The sequence below is a fragment of the Petromyzon marinus genome, chromosome 2 (assembly GCF_048934315.1).
Source record: "Petromyzon marinus isolate PM22_M1 ecotype Great Lakes invasive population chromosome 2, UKy_Petmar_22M1.pri1.0, whole genome shotgun sequence".
Taxonomy (NCBI): Eukaryota; Metazoa; Chordata; class Hyperoartia; order Petromyzontiformes; family Petromyzontidae; genus Petromyzon; species Petromyzon marinus.
In genome coordinates this window covers 16,711,036-16,725,048 of record NC_133668.1, presented here as the reverse complement: position 1 = coordinate 16,725,048, position 14,013 = coordinate 16,711,036, and the positions used below count along the sequence as shown (strand labels likewise).

Here is a 14,013-nt window from a genome sequence, read left to right as displayed (position 1 = left end):
GGTGATCAACAAGGACACAGTGATTTGGTCAACCTTGGAATGTTTGGGTGTGCAGCCAGACTGTTTTGGCCATTGCGTCGACAGCAGATGATGAGGGACCCGAGCCAGCAGCGCATGTGCAAGAACCATTGCAGGCACCAAGAGCAGTGACACCACAGTAGTTGCAGCTCTACCGGTCACCCTTTTCCTTTCCAGGCAGGGGGCTGCAGTGTCTCATGTTAAGCTGGAATAACTTCAGACTACCAAACGGCACACAGAACCACACTATTGTTCCTTTTTTGTATATTTGTAGACTGTCTTTTTGGTGTAAACTTGGAGCTTGCATTGCAAATGTACCCGATACCACTCCTCCAACACACGGTTAAAAATAAAAACACCTACACGTTATAAAACAGCAAGGTAACAACTGTGACAATCATTTATTTTATAGAAAAACATATCTTTGAAATTAACAGACCTATAAAATACATCTCAGGATATCGGTTCAGGTAATGAGCCACGATGAGTGGTTAAGCGCACTGCGCTATGAACCCGGCGACCTGCGATTGATTCCCTGCCATGGATAACATCAGTGGTTCCGTGATAACTAAACCTGGGCCACCCTTTACCAACTTACATTGACCAGCATGAAAAAGTATGGCCAAACAACCCCCATGAGCATTCGTCTAGCAGTTGACGGACATGGGATTTTAAATTGTGTCTCAGCCAAATGGCCCTTCATGAGAAAAAAGGCAGCTACATTTGATATCTAGGCTTGATCCCAAACGTTATAATTTATTTATTTAAAACAAACATCAAACAAACACCCATCAATAAGTACTTTCAATGACATCTGTATCCACATTGCATGTTTTCATCAGAGACATCCCGGTGTTTTCAAGGCAAATACATTATGAAGTGTCGTCCTTCAATATATATGTTTATACATTTTCCTCTGCTATGAATGGCCATTGGTTGCAAGGTGAGTCTACAATATACGTGTCTGTTATGTTATTATTTCTTGCTTTTTGCTCATTCACCACTGTCATTGCAGTTGCTAATTATTTATTTTACAAAGCAGTAAGATGTTATGTACATCATTGTAAAGTATGCATGCTCGATGTGTAAGCATGTCCAGCTTTTTTTCAGTATAAACACAGCCTAGGCTGTGTCACCAAACTCCTTGTTCCAGTTCAAGTATATAAGGAGGTTCTGGGGATTCACACTTGCTTTGATTTTCTTCAAAGATTCTTTAAAGTCCGACACGCGGATTCCTCTGACCTAAAACAAACAGAGGGCAGTTTTTTTGTTAAAATAAACCTTGTGGATCATTTGATAAAACAAACAATGTCAAGTCAACTTTGGTAAAAGAAAATACAATGGAAACAGGCTTAGTCATAAAACATTGGTCAAGTTCATGGGAACAAGAAAATTACAACACGTCACACAAACTTTACAGATATAATTTCGACAAAATCTAACATTTTGTAATTGTACAGTCACGTGATTTGAAACTATTTTAAGGGTTGTAAAAATTGAAATGTTGACGAGAGCTTCTGCCTACAATATTTCTTTTTTGTGATAACTTTTTTGTTGTTTGTGCTTTTTGTTTTGGTGCCATTTTTGTATTTGTTTATTCATTTGTGAATTTGCTTGGTAGTAGCTGTATATGGGATTTGGTCCTCATATATAATGAATGTACAGAGTTGTGGGATGCTGTTGGCATGAATGACGCTTTATGAAATGAAAGTATTATAATTTGCCAGCTGCGTGAATGAGGTGGACTGAGCAAATGTGTTCATGTGTCCGAGAATCCCGAAGAGACGGTGTAGATACGTGAAGTCGGAGCTAGCGTCGTCTCTGTGATCCCTAGCTGAGAGTAGAGGTCAACACGTGTCTTGGGAGCAGTGGAATTTATGCCAAGCATGACCTTTAGAGAGTTACAGTGAATCAACCAGCAAAGTGAAGCCTTGCCGTTTTCACTTGGAACACGTACGCAAAAGTTCAGCGTTACCAAAGTCTTGTCAAACCATTTTGAACTGCAACTTTTAAAGGTGGTGAGAACATTCTTATAAACTTACTTTAAAATATTGATGTCACACTGATGTACAAATTACGAAGTGTATAGACATCCTTACAATGGTAGTCTGCCTCCAGTTTCATGGAAATATTTGCAGTAAAACGTTTTTTTATTTAGAAACCAAAATTCCGTTTGATTTGCTTTTTTACAAACGTGGGAAAACATGGCTGTAACGCATCAATTCAATAAGACCCCTGTAGGAGGTAGTACAGCAAGCAGGTTGCAAACCTCTGTTTGAAGAATTTGAGGTTATATTCATGTATATTTGTGGAGTTACTTTTCACACTGGTGTCTAACCTACCACATACAAAGGAAGTCATTGGCCAAACATTCCAAGTAAAGATCCTCTTGAAAACAAATCATGAAATGCAGCAAAGCTTTCAGTAAAATAATAAATCAACAAGATACGTACATCATCTGGAGCCAAGTTTTTAACCTCTTCCATGCTGAGTTCTAAAGAGAAAATAAATATGCATCCACAGTTGAATTTAAAGCAACAATGATAATTCTTAGGTATTTACAAACATTTAAATAGCCAGATGTCATGCACAATATCTGGCTTGGTGTCAGAACACCTGCTATAGTTTGAGGCTGAGCTGAAATCCGAGTTGGTGGGGGGGGTCATCCCATTATCATCATGTACTGGTACAACCCTTTTGTCAAGCCACTCACTACTGGATGAGGGCCTCTCCACGCTGTGTGGGACAGAAGGGTTATTTGAGTACACCTTACCACGCTGGTCAATGCGAGTTAGTAAAGATGGGGACCATAGACATGGCAGCACAGTGCAGTGCAACAAAGGATTCTGCTGCACTGCCCTGTGCTGCCTATAAAGTAGCCACATACAGTTCATAACATAACTGCAGGGGGGGGGAGGGAACAGTGGCGCAGTGGTTAGCACACTGCGCTGTAAATCCGACGATCGGAGTTCGATTTCCGGCCACGGCTAGCATCAGTGGTGAGTTCCCCTCCTTTCACCAACCCACACTGAACAGCGTGGTGAAGTATAGTAAAACAACCCCCCCCCCATGACCATTAAAATAATGAACAAGTTGTGGGGAGTTAACAGTGGCTGCTCTACGGACAGCATGTCCCTGGAATAGGACTGTGGAATTTCTGCTGCTGGCTCTGGATCACCAACCCAGATGAGCACTACCCAACTGAGCATGTGGACAACTTGACTTTATTATCCTGCAATTCTCAGTGGCATATGCATGTCCTATTCCCATTTACAAAATGTATTGTATAATGTCTGTTGCATGTTTGCAATATAAAGCAAACCTTGCACATTAAAATGTAAATTGCACATTCCCACTTCAAAGTATTACAATTGTAATGATTAACCTTCAAAATTCAACTAATTAAATTCGCAATCACGATTTAAATTCAAAGTTACTTTGCTTTTCCTTCGCGGAGCAAGTAGAACCCACACATACTGTATACATGTACTTGTACATTAATTATAAACAGGTGACAGACCACCGAAATAATATACCTCTTTTGTAAGGGAGACCAGGAATGTGAACATGCACATTCCAAAATACATCAGCGTAGAAAAAGGACAATGTAATAGCAAAAAAAAAAGATCAGAAATAAAACTGCAAAAACAAACAACGCTATGAGTGATGGCTTATTCAGGTTGTGTTATAACACTGAGTGATGAGTGACTGCTTGGTCACACAGGTGAAGTTACACTCACCTCTGATAGGCCCGAGTGCAGCATCTTTTGCCAGTGCAGTCAGATCACTTGCCGAGTAACCAGTGGTTGTCCTGAAATAGTGATACAAAATATCATTAAGGATGGAAACTATTTTAAACATCGCCAGTATTTATGGTCCCTGAACTGAACATACAATTAAAAAGTTTAGTCATGATTGAGTTTCAATTACAGTTAATGGCCACAATCACATTACAAGGACACAGCTTCACCACAATCGACAGCCGTTAAGCACAGGGCCTAGGCCTGTCATGCAAAGTGGCAGCAATAGTAGAACTATCAGTCCGGTGAGCAGAAGAGAGTCAAAGCCTTTTTGATTCGAATCTGGTCATAATATTGTCTATGAATTTGGACAGTGGTAGTATTACAATCAATAAATAGTATATGTATTACATGGCCATGCTGAGGTTTCTTCTAAACCCCGCAAATTGTTGAATCTCAACTGCTCTACCCAGCTAAGCTATGTGCTACATACAAAAGGGCATGCTTACATTTGTACCTTATACGGTTTCAGGCACAGATCCATGTATGCAGGCTCTCTTGTGATTGTCTGCAAGCAGACTGAGAGCGACTGTTGTTTTTGGCCACGTGATCGAATGGTTATATGATTTGGGGGATAGCACGTAACCTGCCATTGTTCTAACCTGCCCCGACGTTTCTCTACTTCGCATGACTTTGATCTTGTTATCGCACAAGTCACACGTTTCTCTCTTTTCCTCGAGCATAGCATTGAGTCAAAATTATACGTTTTGATATGCAACTTAAAACAATGGAATCTCCTGTTCAGCACCATCGGGTAACCATACGAGATGTTCGAAAAACACAGCAATTGTACGTTTAAATCTTTTTATTTGAAATGCTTTTAAGAATTTATGTTTAAAAACAATTAATACATCTATAATATAATCGAAGAGCTCAAGCAGCTATGGCCCATATCGATATCAGTTACAGTAGATTTTGGATGTTTTATTAAGTGTTGCTCCTCTTTATGTACTTGGTGGGAGCTACAGATGGAGTTGCATTTGTGTTGATGCTTTTAAGTAGTATATCACAAAGAATGACTCATCATTCATATCAGCTGGCAGGCATTACCCAGAACTGGCATTGAAACGTATTACATAGACATCAGCCATACAATTCATATTCCAGATGTTACACCAAGAAAACAAGAATTCCCTGCCATTTGTGGCATCTTGGAACAAAGGCAGTAAAGGAGGTGGAAAGGCCTGGCAAGGGTACAACATTACAACACAGTCGACATTATCATGAAGGAATGGGTTCGGATAAGTTAAATAACAAGAGAATAGGAGGAAATGCAGAAAACCTTAGGATATAATCTTACCTGGCAAGTACCGCAAGTTCTTTTTCTGACAGTGGACTGCCATGCTTGGATAAAAGGTGGTTAAGAATCTGTTTTCTCGCCTGTAAAATAAAACAGAGTATCTTTTATAGGAACTCAGGCTCCAATTTCCACGGTCCCTTCTGGCTTAGCTTAGTTCATGGCTGTGCTTTAACCTCCATGTCAATAAAACGCGTTACGTTTGTGATTTCCTTCGTTCAGTTGTTAAACTTCTCTTCATATACATTTTGAAGGTGTCAAGGTTAACCTGGTTGAGATAGTTGTAAACGAATGAAAGATCAGCTGAAAATTTGTGCATAGATATTGTTTCATTTTCATTTATTTCATTTATTAGGTATAACCCTGTGAGCCATGCGGCTCTTGACTCAGGTGCAACCGCAACAAACAAAAACATGAACAAGGAACATCTTAAAGTGACTACGCGCAAACAGAAAAATCCAGGAAAAAACAGCAAAATCTTCCAGAAAAAAACACTGTATATCAACACTGTGTGCAAAAATCCTGGCAGGATGCAAGTCAAACAATAATAACCATAATACAATTTAGATTAAAGTTATTGGCATCGCAGCTGTGCAAAACAGTCTGGGTATTTTCAATTTGGAAGCTAACAGTGTGTCATGTCCTGTGGCGCATCCTTGCAGACTCAAGTTTCTGGTGAAATAAAATGTCAAACCAGCTGAAATTGACAAGAGATTAGCTGTACAGCTTGGCGATATGTGTCTGATGCAGAAGTGTGTTAAGAGTGGTGAAAAAAAAATGGATGCAAATAACCTGACATTTACACAGGTTTTAACGACACATTTAAATATTTATACGTGATCTAATCCAACAAACCCCTTATGGACAATCAAGAGGATTTGGGGTTAAAATCCTGGTCAGAGTTTGACACTATCATCTCAAAGGTCGATTAAATCAAGAGCAATCATCCAATTGAGGAAGTGGTGGCCTTGACCATGAGTGTGTTAAAGATCCAACAATGACCTCTGGCTGCCAAGGGAAATGAGCGTCACTGTGTTTTTAAACTCCTACTGTATATGGCAAGACTTACTGCTTCGTCGGGCATGTCGACATATATTCTCTTCGGAAATCGTCTGGAAAACACACACCAGTGCCATTTGCTTTCATGCCGACGGCTAACAATATTTGAATATTCATTGACACAAGCTGTTATTTCTGGTGTGCAACCTCGAAAGAGTATTGAGCAAAATTACGACAGCGATCGAAGTTACCGGCATAAAAGACGGTTTGGGTAATTACAGTTGAATTATCAGCACTGATTTTTAAATGAGAACAATATCTTTTCAGGAACAATATTCTTCCACGTGTGCTCAGTTCTATAACACACATTTAATACACATTACATTTTGGTATACCCAGTACCAATGGAAGTGAGACACAAAACAAAGATGAATTTTACACTAAAATGTGTTCACCGGAGAACGGCTTCGTCCAGTTCTTGGGGCCTGTTTGTTGCTCCCATTACCAGCACTCTGTCCTCTGCTTCGCTTTTAACCTGCATGTACGACATTCACAAATTAACATCCACATTCAACCGGTTCTTTTCTACTGCACCATGTGCTGGTCCAGGGTAAATATGGCCCATTATTCCTTCGGGGTAAATAAAATTATTACCAATTGACAGAAAGTCAGAAGTAGGATTATATATGTGGAGAGTGGTACTTGCCAGAGGAGTGGAATTTTCATGAATGACTGAGGGCTGCCTATGAATGAGCACTGCCAAAGGCTCGTTTTAGAATGTATAGGCTTTGGCTTGAATATGTACAAATAGCGTTCTCATTAATGTTTGCTTCACAGTGCTTGCAAGTCCCAGATAATCGGTCAGTAAAGAGGATCGCAGCACTTACTGAGGCCTCATTGTGCATCCCATAATTAAATAAACAGCCCAGTGCATTACAGTGCAGTGGAGTAAACGTACTCCATCGAACTGCATGAGAAATTCTGTCTTCATTCGCCGGCTCGTGTCGTGCTCGCCCTCCTTCCTTTCACACAGCAAACTGTCAATCTCATCTGCAAAAGATAAATCAATCACACTTGTGTGCTGCTCAGCCCTGTTCAATGAAAGGCTATGTTCACTTTGTCTTAGTCGACATCTCGATCATGATAAGAACATAGAACTTTCAAAGCAAATTATGTTTGCTATGGTATAACTCAGACTGCAAGGCACTGTGGCAAAGCCACCATACCCTACTTGTGTCCTAGATTTATATAAGTGGATTTTTTTTTAATTGAGCGTCAAAAGCCAGTGTGCACACAACCATTGCAGTGTTTAGGTTCACAATCCAATGGAGAGGATGGTGGCTTGTTGAACAGGTTGTATACCATTACCCAGAACACAAGCAGAGGTATGCAGCTCTGTTTATCCTGGGTGCATTATAAGCGAACAAAGTGGTTACAAGGATAAGATAACTCCTGCTTATCTCCAGATTGATGCTGAGTTTGACATAGGATCGCAATAATAAATGTGAGTTTTGTAAAAAATTGTCAAAAAAACTCTACTTTTAGGAACAGGAGGTTGTCATCGGTTGGGCAGGTGGGCAGGATGAAGGCAGATTACTGAGCTAGGCTTTCCAGTGGCAGCCAGAGGTCAGAAACCAAAGTCAGTGACCTTGAGTCTAATGGTGGCAGAGTGTATAAGTAGATCTTGGAGACCAGAATCCACAACTACTGAATCTTGAGAAGGAAGCATCAATGTTATTGGCTGCGATCACCTCTTGACCTTGCCAGCTGTATTGAATTCAATTATCTACAAGTACAAGTGGCTCAAGACAATTAACAACATTAACTTAAGGGGCTGAGTGAGTACCTATGAAAATAATGGATGGCTGCATCTCTCTTGCCACAGCGAACAGGGCACGCATCAGCTTCTCCCCCTCTCCAACCTGCACCACAAACACGGTCATACCTTTTAACAATAACATAACAATTACATCCTTTAGTCAAAGCACACCAGAAGGATTTACCAACTCTACTCAAACATCAATGTGTATTGGAAATGATGTTAATTTTTGAAGTTGTATAAACACGTATATACAAGGGGCTCAGGCTGTTCTGTTCATCACACATCTGAAGCTCCACTCAGTAGTGAGGCACTAATTCTTGAGCACTATTGTGATGGGACACAATTGTGTTGCCCACTTTAATTTTGGACAGCGAAATTAGAAATATCATCTTTTAAAATTGACAACCCTGATCCGATCTGAAATGCTGTTTATAAAGCCCAGAGAACAAGATTATGAATACCAAATACCACATTCTTACTTACTAAGAGTTAGACAAAGATAACATAAAACATGTGATTTGAGGTACTGACTTTGATATGCTTTACCTGAGTGCACTTCTCTCATTTTGAACTCTGGCTATTTTCTCTGACAAGTAGGGATAGGCACAGACACAATTTCAACCGAGAAGATGGGTACAAACTGGAAGGACATTATTAACCAGTTTAAATCATAACTGGCTGTGATGTTTCCACTCTACCTTCCGATGTGAGTTGTTATTTTCGGCTCTCTGATTTTACATGAACAGGTCTTACATTAACATGCTAATATCTCACATTAACATAACTAGCCCCGCCCACTATCTTTATGACCCTTGGGCTACACCCATTTTAAACCTTTAAAACAGTCTGCCTCAGCAGATTTCCCCCTCTTTTCTCCTCCTGATGATGATCGCTTGTGTCGTGATCAAAACGTCGTAGTTTTTTTTCGTTATTTTCTTTCAACCTATCTACGTGACCTTACCTAAAAACCCAAAGAATAAGTAGGGATAGCCAATAACATCACAGAAAAACCATGTTGGTTCTGGCACTCTGCCATCTACTCTGCATCCACCCCACCCCCTTCACTCCCCTCCTCCACCCCCCCCACAATCTCCACACCCCCCTACAACACTCCCCCACCCCATATATTCCTATCCAAATGCAAACTGTCCCCCCCCACTCCTGACTACCACATTGCACCTGCTCGTCTTGTACTCACGTATTTTGACATCATGCTGGAAGCGCTGATGTTGAAAAAAGTTGCACTGCACTCAGTTGCTACAGCTTTTGCCTAAAAAAAAAAGATTAACAAATCTCAATATATGACCGAAGTAACCAATAGTGGCACTCTTGATTTAGATCATGGTGCGAAGAATTGAGCACACGCTTAAAGTTTTTTTAGTCATCTTTTACGATGCCAACATTTGACATTACTTTGAGCCATTGCAACAATGTACATTAACCTAGCCTGAAAGAAACAGCGGCACTGTGCGTTTGCCAAGAAGGGAGGCGCTAAGGTTGTATTGCCAAGTCGAACACCGGACCCAATGCCAGCATGTTTTTTCTTTACATTAACAAAACTGTTTAATATTACAGTCATGGCATTCTAACTTAAGCTAATCATTAGCACACACAACAAGGCATACCAGTAAGGTCTTCCCGTTTCCTGGAGGGCCAAATAGCAGCAATCCACGGGCAGGTGAGCGCAGACCTGTAAAGAGCTTTACAAAAAAAACCACACTTTTATTGCAGACCCTTTTTTCCAGTTGCTTCTCGCTAGGTGGCGCTGTGGCACATGATTTACTTATAAATCACCACAAGTATTTGTTTCATCAGCCACTAAGTATTTATACCCCACACTTTGATAATTATCCAATGCATTCTCCAATCAATTATTAAACGTTGAACGTAGCTTAACTAGATAACCCCCTCTTAATTAGCCGCAAAATAATTATTGTATTGACCTGGGAGGCATGATGAGCCGAGTTGATCCCCAACCAGGAATGGAACTCACGGCATTCCGATGTGAAGTAGCTCGAAGCCGTGCGGTGTTAAAGTACGTGGGGCACAGCACTTGCAGGGGAGTTTGACATCTTAACTTGGCCAGCTGCTGGGACTTGAGAAGCGAAATCGTACTTATTTTACTTACATGGGGCAGTTTTCAATGGTGATATTGCTGTGTATCAACATTGCTTTAAATCCTCAAGTAAAACAGCACCCAATAGTTTGTTTAGGTTGTATCCATTTAAGTTAAAGTGGCAGGATACAACTTCTCTTGATGCATTGGTTCGACACAAATGAACAAAATAAGTTTATGTGCTGTACCTCTGGCCTGAGGGAAGGCAGAATGACTATTTCTTGCAGGGTTTGCTTGGCTACTTTTTGTCCAGCAATATCATCCCACTTGACTTGCGGACTCCTGAAAAAGACGTATTCAATCAGGAACATTGGGAAGCCAGGTTGTTTGAAGAAAAGAAGTACATTTAGGAGAATGTGTGTACTTGTACATATGTGAGACCTACAATGTAACTTATGAATCCCCTCAATGCTCTTTGCATATCCTGTATTTAATCCTTTCTATGCATAGGTGGACAGTTATAATGATAATATAGTGAAATGTCTCAAAGCAGGACTAATTTGTTGGAGAGCCTCTCCGGTTGTGGGGGATGTCCAGCATAATGTAATGAACTAATTACTAAAGTTACATTACAGTGTTCCAGTCAAGAGTTTTTCTTTAAGTTTATTTGAAAATAATTATTCATTTAGGCAGTTTTTTCTAGCTTACTTTTAGATCCGGCTTCCTCAAGAGGTGAAACTATAACGAATGAGTTGAGTGGTATAATGTGATCCCATACCTGTCAACAATCTCATTGACGATGAGCTGGGCCATGGTGTTGTCCACGTTGAGAGCCTTCAGTTTCTTGAGCACTGATGGGGCTGTGGGCTGTGCCGCTGGCTGCTGCCTGGGCACAGTCGCCTGAATAGAAAGGAGGAGAGTGCGTGAAGTTGTCTACCATTGCTTCCTATAATTCAATGAAATGCACAGAAATATATATTTGAATGAAAGATGCCTATTGGAAGCTCCAGACCTAACACAAACCCAATCTCCACAAACAGCGCAGATCGAAGGGGTAAAAATTACAAGTTGTAATCAGGCGCAAAGGCAGAAGAGCATGATGCATTTCACACCTAACATGATGTGAAAGTGTAGGGAGATAAATTGGCTTGTTACATGAGTGGACCAGTTGATAGGTGGAATAACGTGAGAGACGTCAGAAGAACACAGACAACAGATGAGAGCAACAACGATGTGAGAGATGCTTGGAGGGCAGCCACGGCAGGGTCGTCAATAATGCAAACAGACTTTGAATGAAATCAATCACAGACGTTTTAGTGTTGACTTATATTTTTGATATGAAACACTGCTTGATTCCTGGTATATAAGATATTTTTTCAAGAGACCTATATAAAATGCCTAAAATTAATGTTAAGAGTCATCATGGCAAGCAATGGGAGCATGAAAGCATCAAAAGGAGGTTGAGAATTGGACATTTGCAAAAGGTAGCCCTTCGGGAGAAAGACTGAACCATACCGCATGATAGAGAATTCTAATTGTGACTTAATGTTTTCTTGCCTCAGCAGCTCTCCCGCTATATTGTTTCACCTGATGACGATTGCTTATGTTGCGATCAAAACGTTGTGATTTTTTTATTATTTTAATTAGTTTTCTATCTACGTGGCTTTACCGAAAGACCCAAAGAAAATCATTCTAATATTAGTCTAAGTTTACAACTAGACACATCCAAAGACTATATTTATTCAAATTTGTGGATCACACAAATATCATATGCACGAGACATCAATGTGGAAGGCACTGAGCGTCCAGTAAGAGGTAGTGTGGCAAGCAGGTATGTATGTGGTCTATCCGTGTGAAGTTAACTGCATGTGTTCTCTTGTATGTGTGGGGTTTTTTTTTAGGAACTCTGGTTTCCCCCCACACTCATAACACATTTACAATCAAACTGGCTATACATTTTTCAGCAGGACCCTGCAGAAAAGAAATATGTTCGCAGTTCAACTTTCCCGGACACGTGAACAAATGGTCATTGTGAACATGAACACAGCGGGCCATTCTCACTCTGTTGGTCACCAGGGGGCGGTGGGACGAGGGCCTTGCTGCTAAAGTGCTCTTGGTTTGTGGCCGGGGTTTACTCTGAGTCGAGGTGCTGGGCACGGGGCCATCTTTGTGGCCAGCGTTTGATCTCGGAACACTCTCTTCTGAAATGACAGCACATTTCATGAATATACAGATTGCCCCATCAGAGAAAAATAGAACATATTGTCATACCTGTCAACCCCTTATCAGTGTCCCTACCTTATTACTGACCAACTCAGACCTTATAGGTCACCCCGTGCCCCTTTGACAAATCTCAACGTTCATCCTACAAAAGTCCCATCACAAGGGAGAAACACAAACAGACAAACATTGTCTTTTGTTGCACGTATTGAAACGGATGTATACGCCGCGTGGACCTGAAAACTCAATCGCCCTGTACGAGAATACGGGGCATAAACCGTATGGGTTGACAGCTGATATTATTATTATTGTGGCCAGCTGCAGCTGCAGCAACAGCAGCAGGCAGAGCTGGGGGACACAACTCGACCGGGCGAGGGGAGGGAGACGGGCGAGGCACAACTCTCGTGCGATGCGGAATGCGCCTCGACACGTAAATGAATGGTGACCGCTGCGATATCCGCTGACCGCAACCCAGCAAGCCGAGCCTCTCTCGGGCCATTGCCAGGTTTCTTCTCATCTTTTCCTGCAGGCTCCGAGATCGCTCGGCCTTCTCCCCTGGCAACGGAGAGATAAAAAAAGAAGACACCAATCGTTCCATACGTTGAGAAATGATGCAAAAAAAACAACATTCCGACACGAAAAAATATTCTCGCGCATGCATCACCTTGCCATGTGATGGAGACGCCGATGCCTTTCTCCAATTCCAGTATCCCTTTCTTGTACCATTTGATCGCCTCGTTTTTGTCTCCTGTACAAACAACACAGACAAGTCCCATAATTCATGGAAGAGGCCTGACATTCTTCAAGGGTCTCTATCTTACCACGAACTGTATTTTGATTGCGCAACGTGGCACACAAGCTCCGGATAGTGCACTTGTGCTTGTGCTCAAAGTACTTCGGGTTCACGCTTTGTCCTACCCATCTGACGGTAAATACTGCATTGTTTTTCCTGCTGCTGTGACTCACCCACGGCAACTCATCGCGGTTTTTGAAAAACCAGTTGGTTATTTCTCCAACAGAGTTTACACATGCGTGTATCTTTATCGTATCTGAAGGCTTTTACACCATGAGCTTACAGTACAGGTATTCTCCACAACACTGCTCTGACGTGGCAGTTTCAGACTTCGCACGCAAGACGACAAACACAAGACGACAAACACAATTAGTGGCTCCATCTCTCCTCACTCAGGAACTCTTCAGCTCCACGTCCTGCACACCTTGAGCCACAATATTCAGCTGCTCTGCAAGCCGCTGCTCCGCCAGGCCTCTGATCGCAGCGCAGAAATGACACGGAGAGAGGGGGCAGCGGCTGAGGGAGCAGCGGCAGAGGGGGCAGCGGCAGAGGGGGCAGCGGCTGAGGGGGCAGCGGCTGAGGGGGCAGCCACAGAGGGGGCAGCGACAGAGGGGGGCAGAGGGGGCAGCGGCAGAGAGGGCAGCGGCAGAGGGGGCAGAGGGGGCAGCGACTGAGGGGGCAGCCACAGAGGGGGCAGCGGCAGAGGGGGCAGCGATCACCGCTCGGGTTTTCGTCCTCGTGGAGCGCTGCGGTGAGGCAGGCGAAGGCGACGCGGTGCGACTCCTTCACGCGGTCCTCCATGGCGGCAGTGGCGGGGACTCACCCAGTGTAACAACATAGCACCAGGGTCCGCGGTCAATCACACCGACTCACCCAGTGTGACAACATAGCACCAGGGTCCGCGGTCAATCACACCGACTCACCCAGTGTAACAACATATCACCAGGGTCCGTGGTCAATCACACCGATTCACTCACCCAATGTAAAAACATATCACCAGGGTCCGCG

General features: G+C 42.3%; 1 protein-coding gene across 5 annotated transcripts; it reads right to left on the bottom strand.

Annotated features, from left to right (window-relative positions):
* Window positions 1-400: 400 nt before the first annotated feature.
* Window positions 401-13,902, bottom strand: LOC116945975 (spastin-like). 5 transcript variants are annotated; one of them, XM_032960711.2, is made up of 16 exons: window positions 13,725-13,897; window positions 12,877-12,960; window positions 12,678-12,767; window positions 12,054-12,193; window positions 10,771-10,892; window positions 10,241-10,334; window positions 9,562-9,636; window positions 9,135-9,206; window positions 7,961-8,036; window positions 7,073-7,164; window positions 6,570-6,649; window positions 6,185-6,227; window positions 5,119-5,198; window positions 3,759-3,829; window positions 2,472-2,512; window positions 401-1,260 (listed from the first exon to the last, which is right to left on the bottom strand). In XM_032960711.2, the coding sequence occupies exons 1-16, from the start codon at window positions 13,804-13,806 to the stop codon at window positions 1,141-1,143; spliced, it is 1,362 nt and encodes a 453-aa protein (XP_032816602.1). In that variant the 5' UTR covers window positions 13,807-13,897; the 3' UTR covers window positions 401-1,140. The 5 variants fall into 5 exon arrangements, 1 of the variants encoding a protein (XP_032816602.1); XR_004403401.2 differs by lacking the exon at window positions 401-1,260 and adding an exon at window positions 4,268-4,326 and having other exon boundaries at window positions 2,470-2,512; window positions 13,725-13,901; XR_004403399.2 differs by lacking the exon at window positions 401-1,260 and adding an exon at window positions 4,268-4,337 and having other exon boundaries at window positions 13,725-13,902.
* Between the last annotated feature and the right edge of the window lie 111 nt (window positions 13,903-14,013).

Excerpts from the sequence above, each read along its gene's own strand:
- LOC116945975 (XM_032960711.2), bottom strand. The coding sequence starts at position 13,806 with ATGGAGGACCGCGTGAAGGAGTCGCACCGCGTCGCCTTCGCCTGCCTC. Across the intron at positions 6,650-7,072 it reads TTCTCATGCAGTTCGATGGA|GTTAAAAGCGAAGCAGAGGA; the intron begins GTACGTTTACTC and ends TCGTACATGCAG. Across the intron at positions 2,513-3,758 it reads TGCACTCGGGCCTATCAGAG|AACTCAGCATGGAAGAGGTT; the intron begins GTGAGTGTAACT and ends TTTTCTCTTTAG.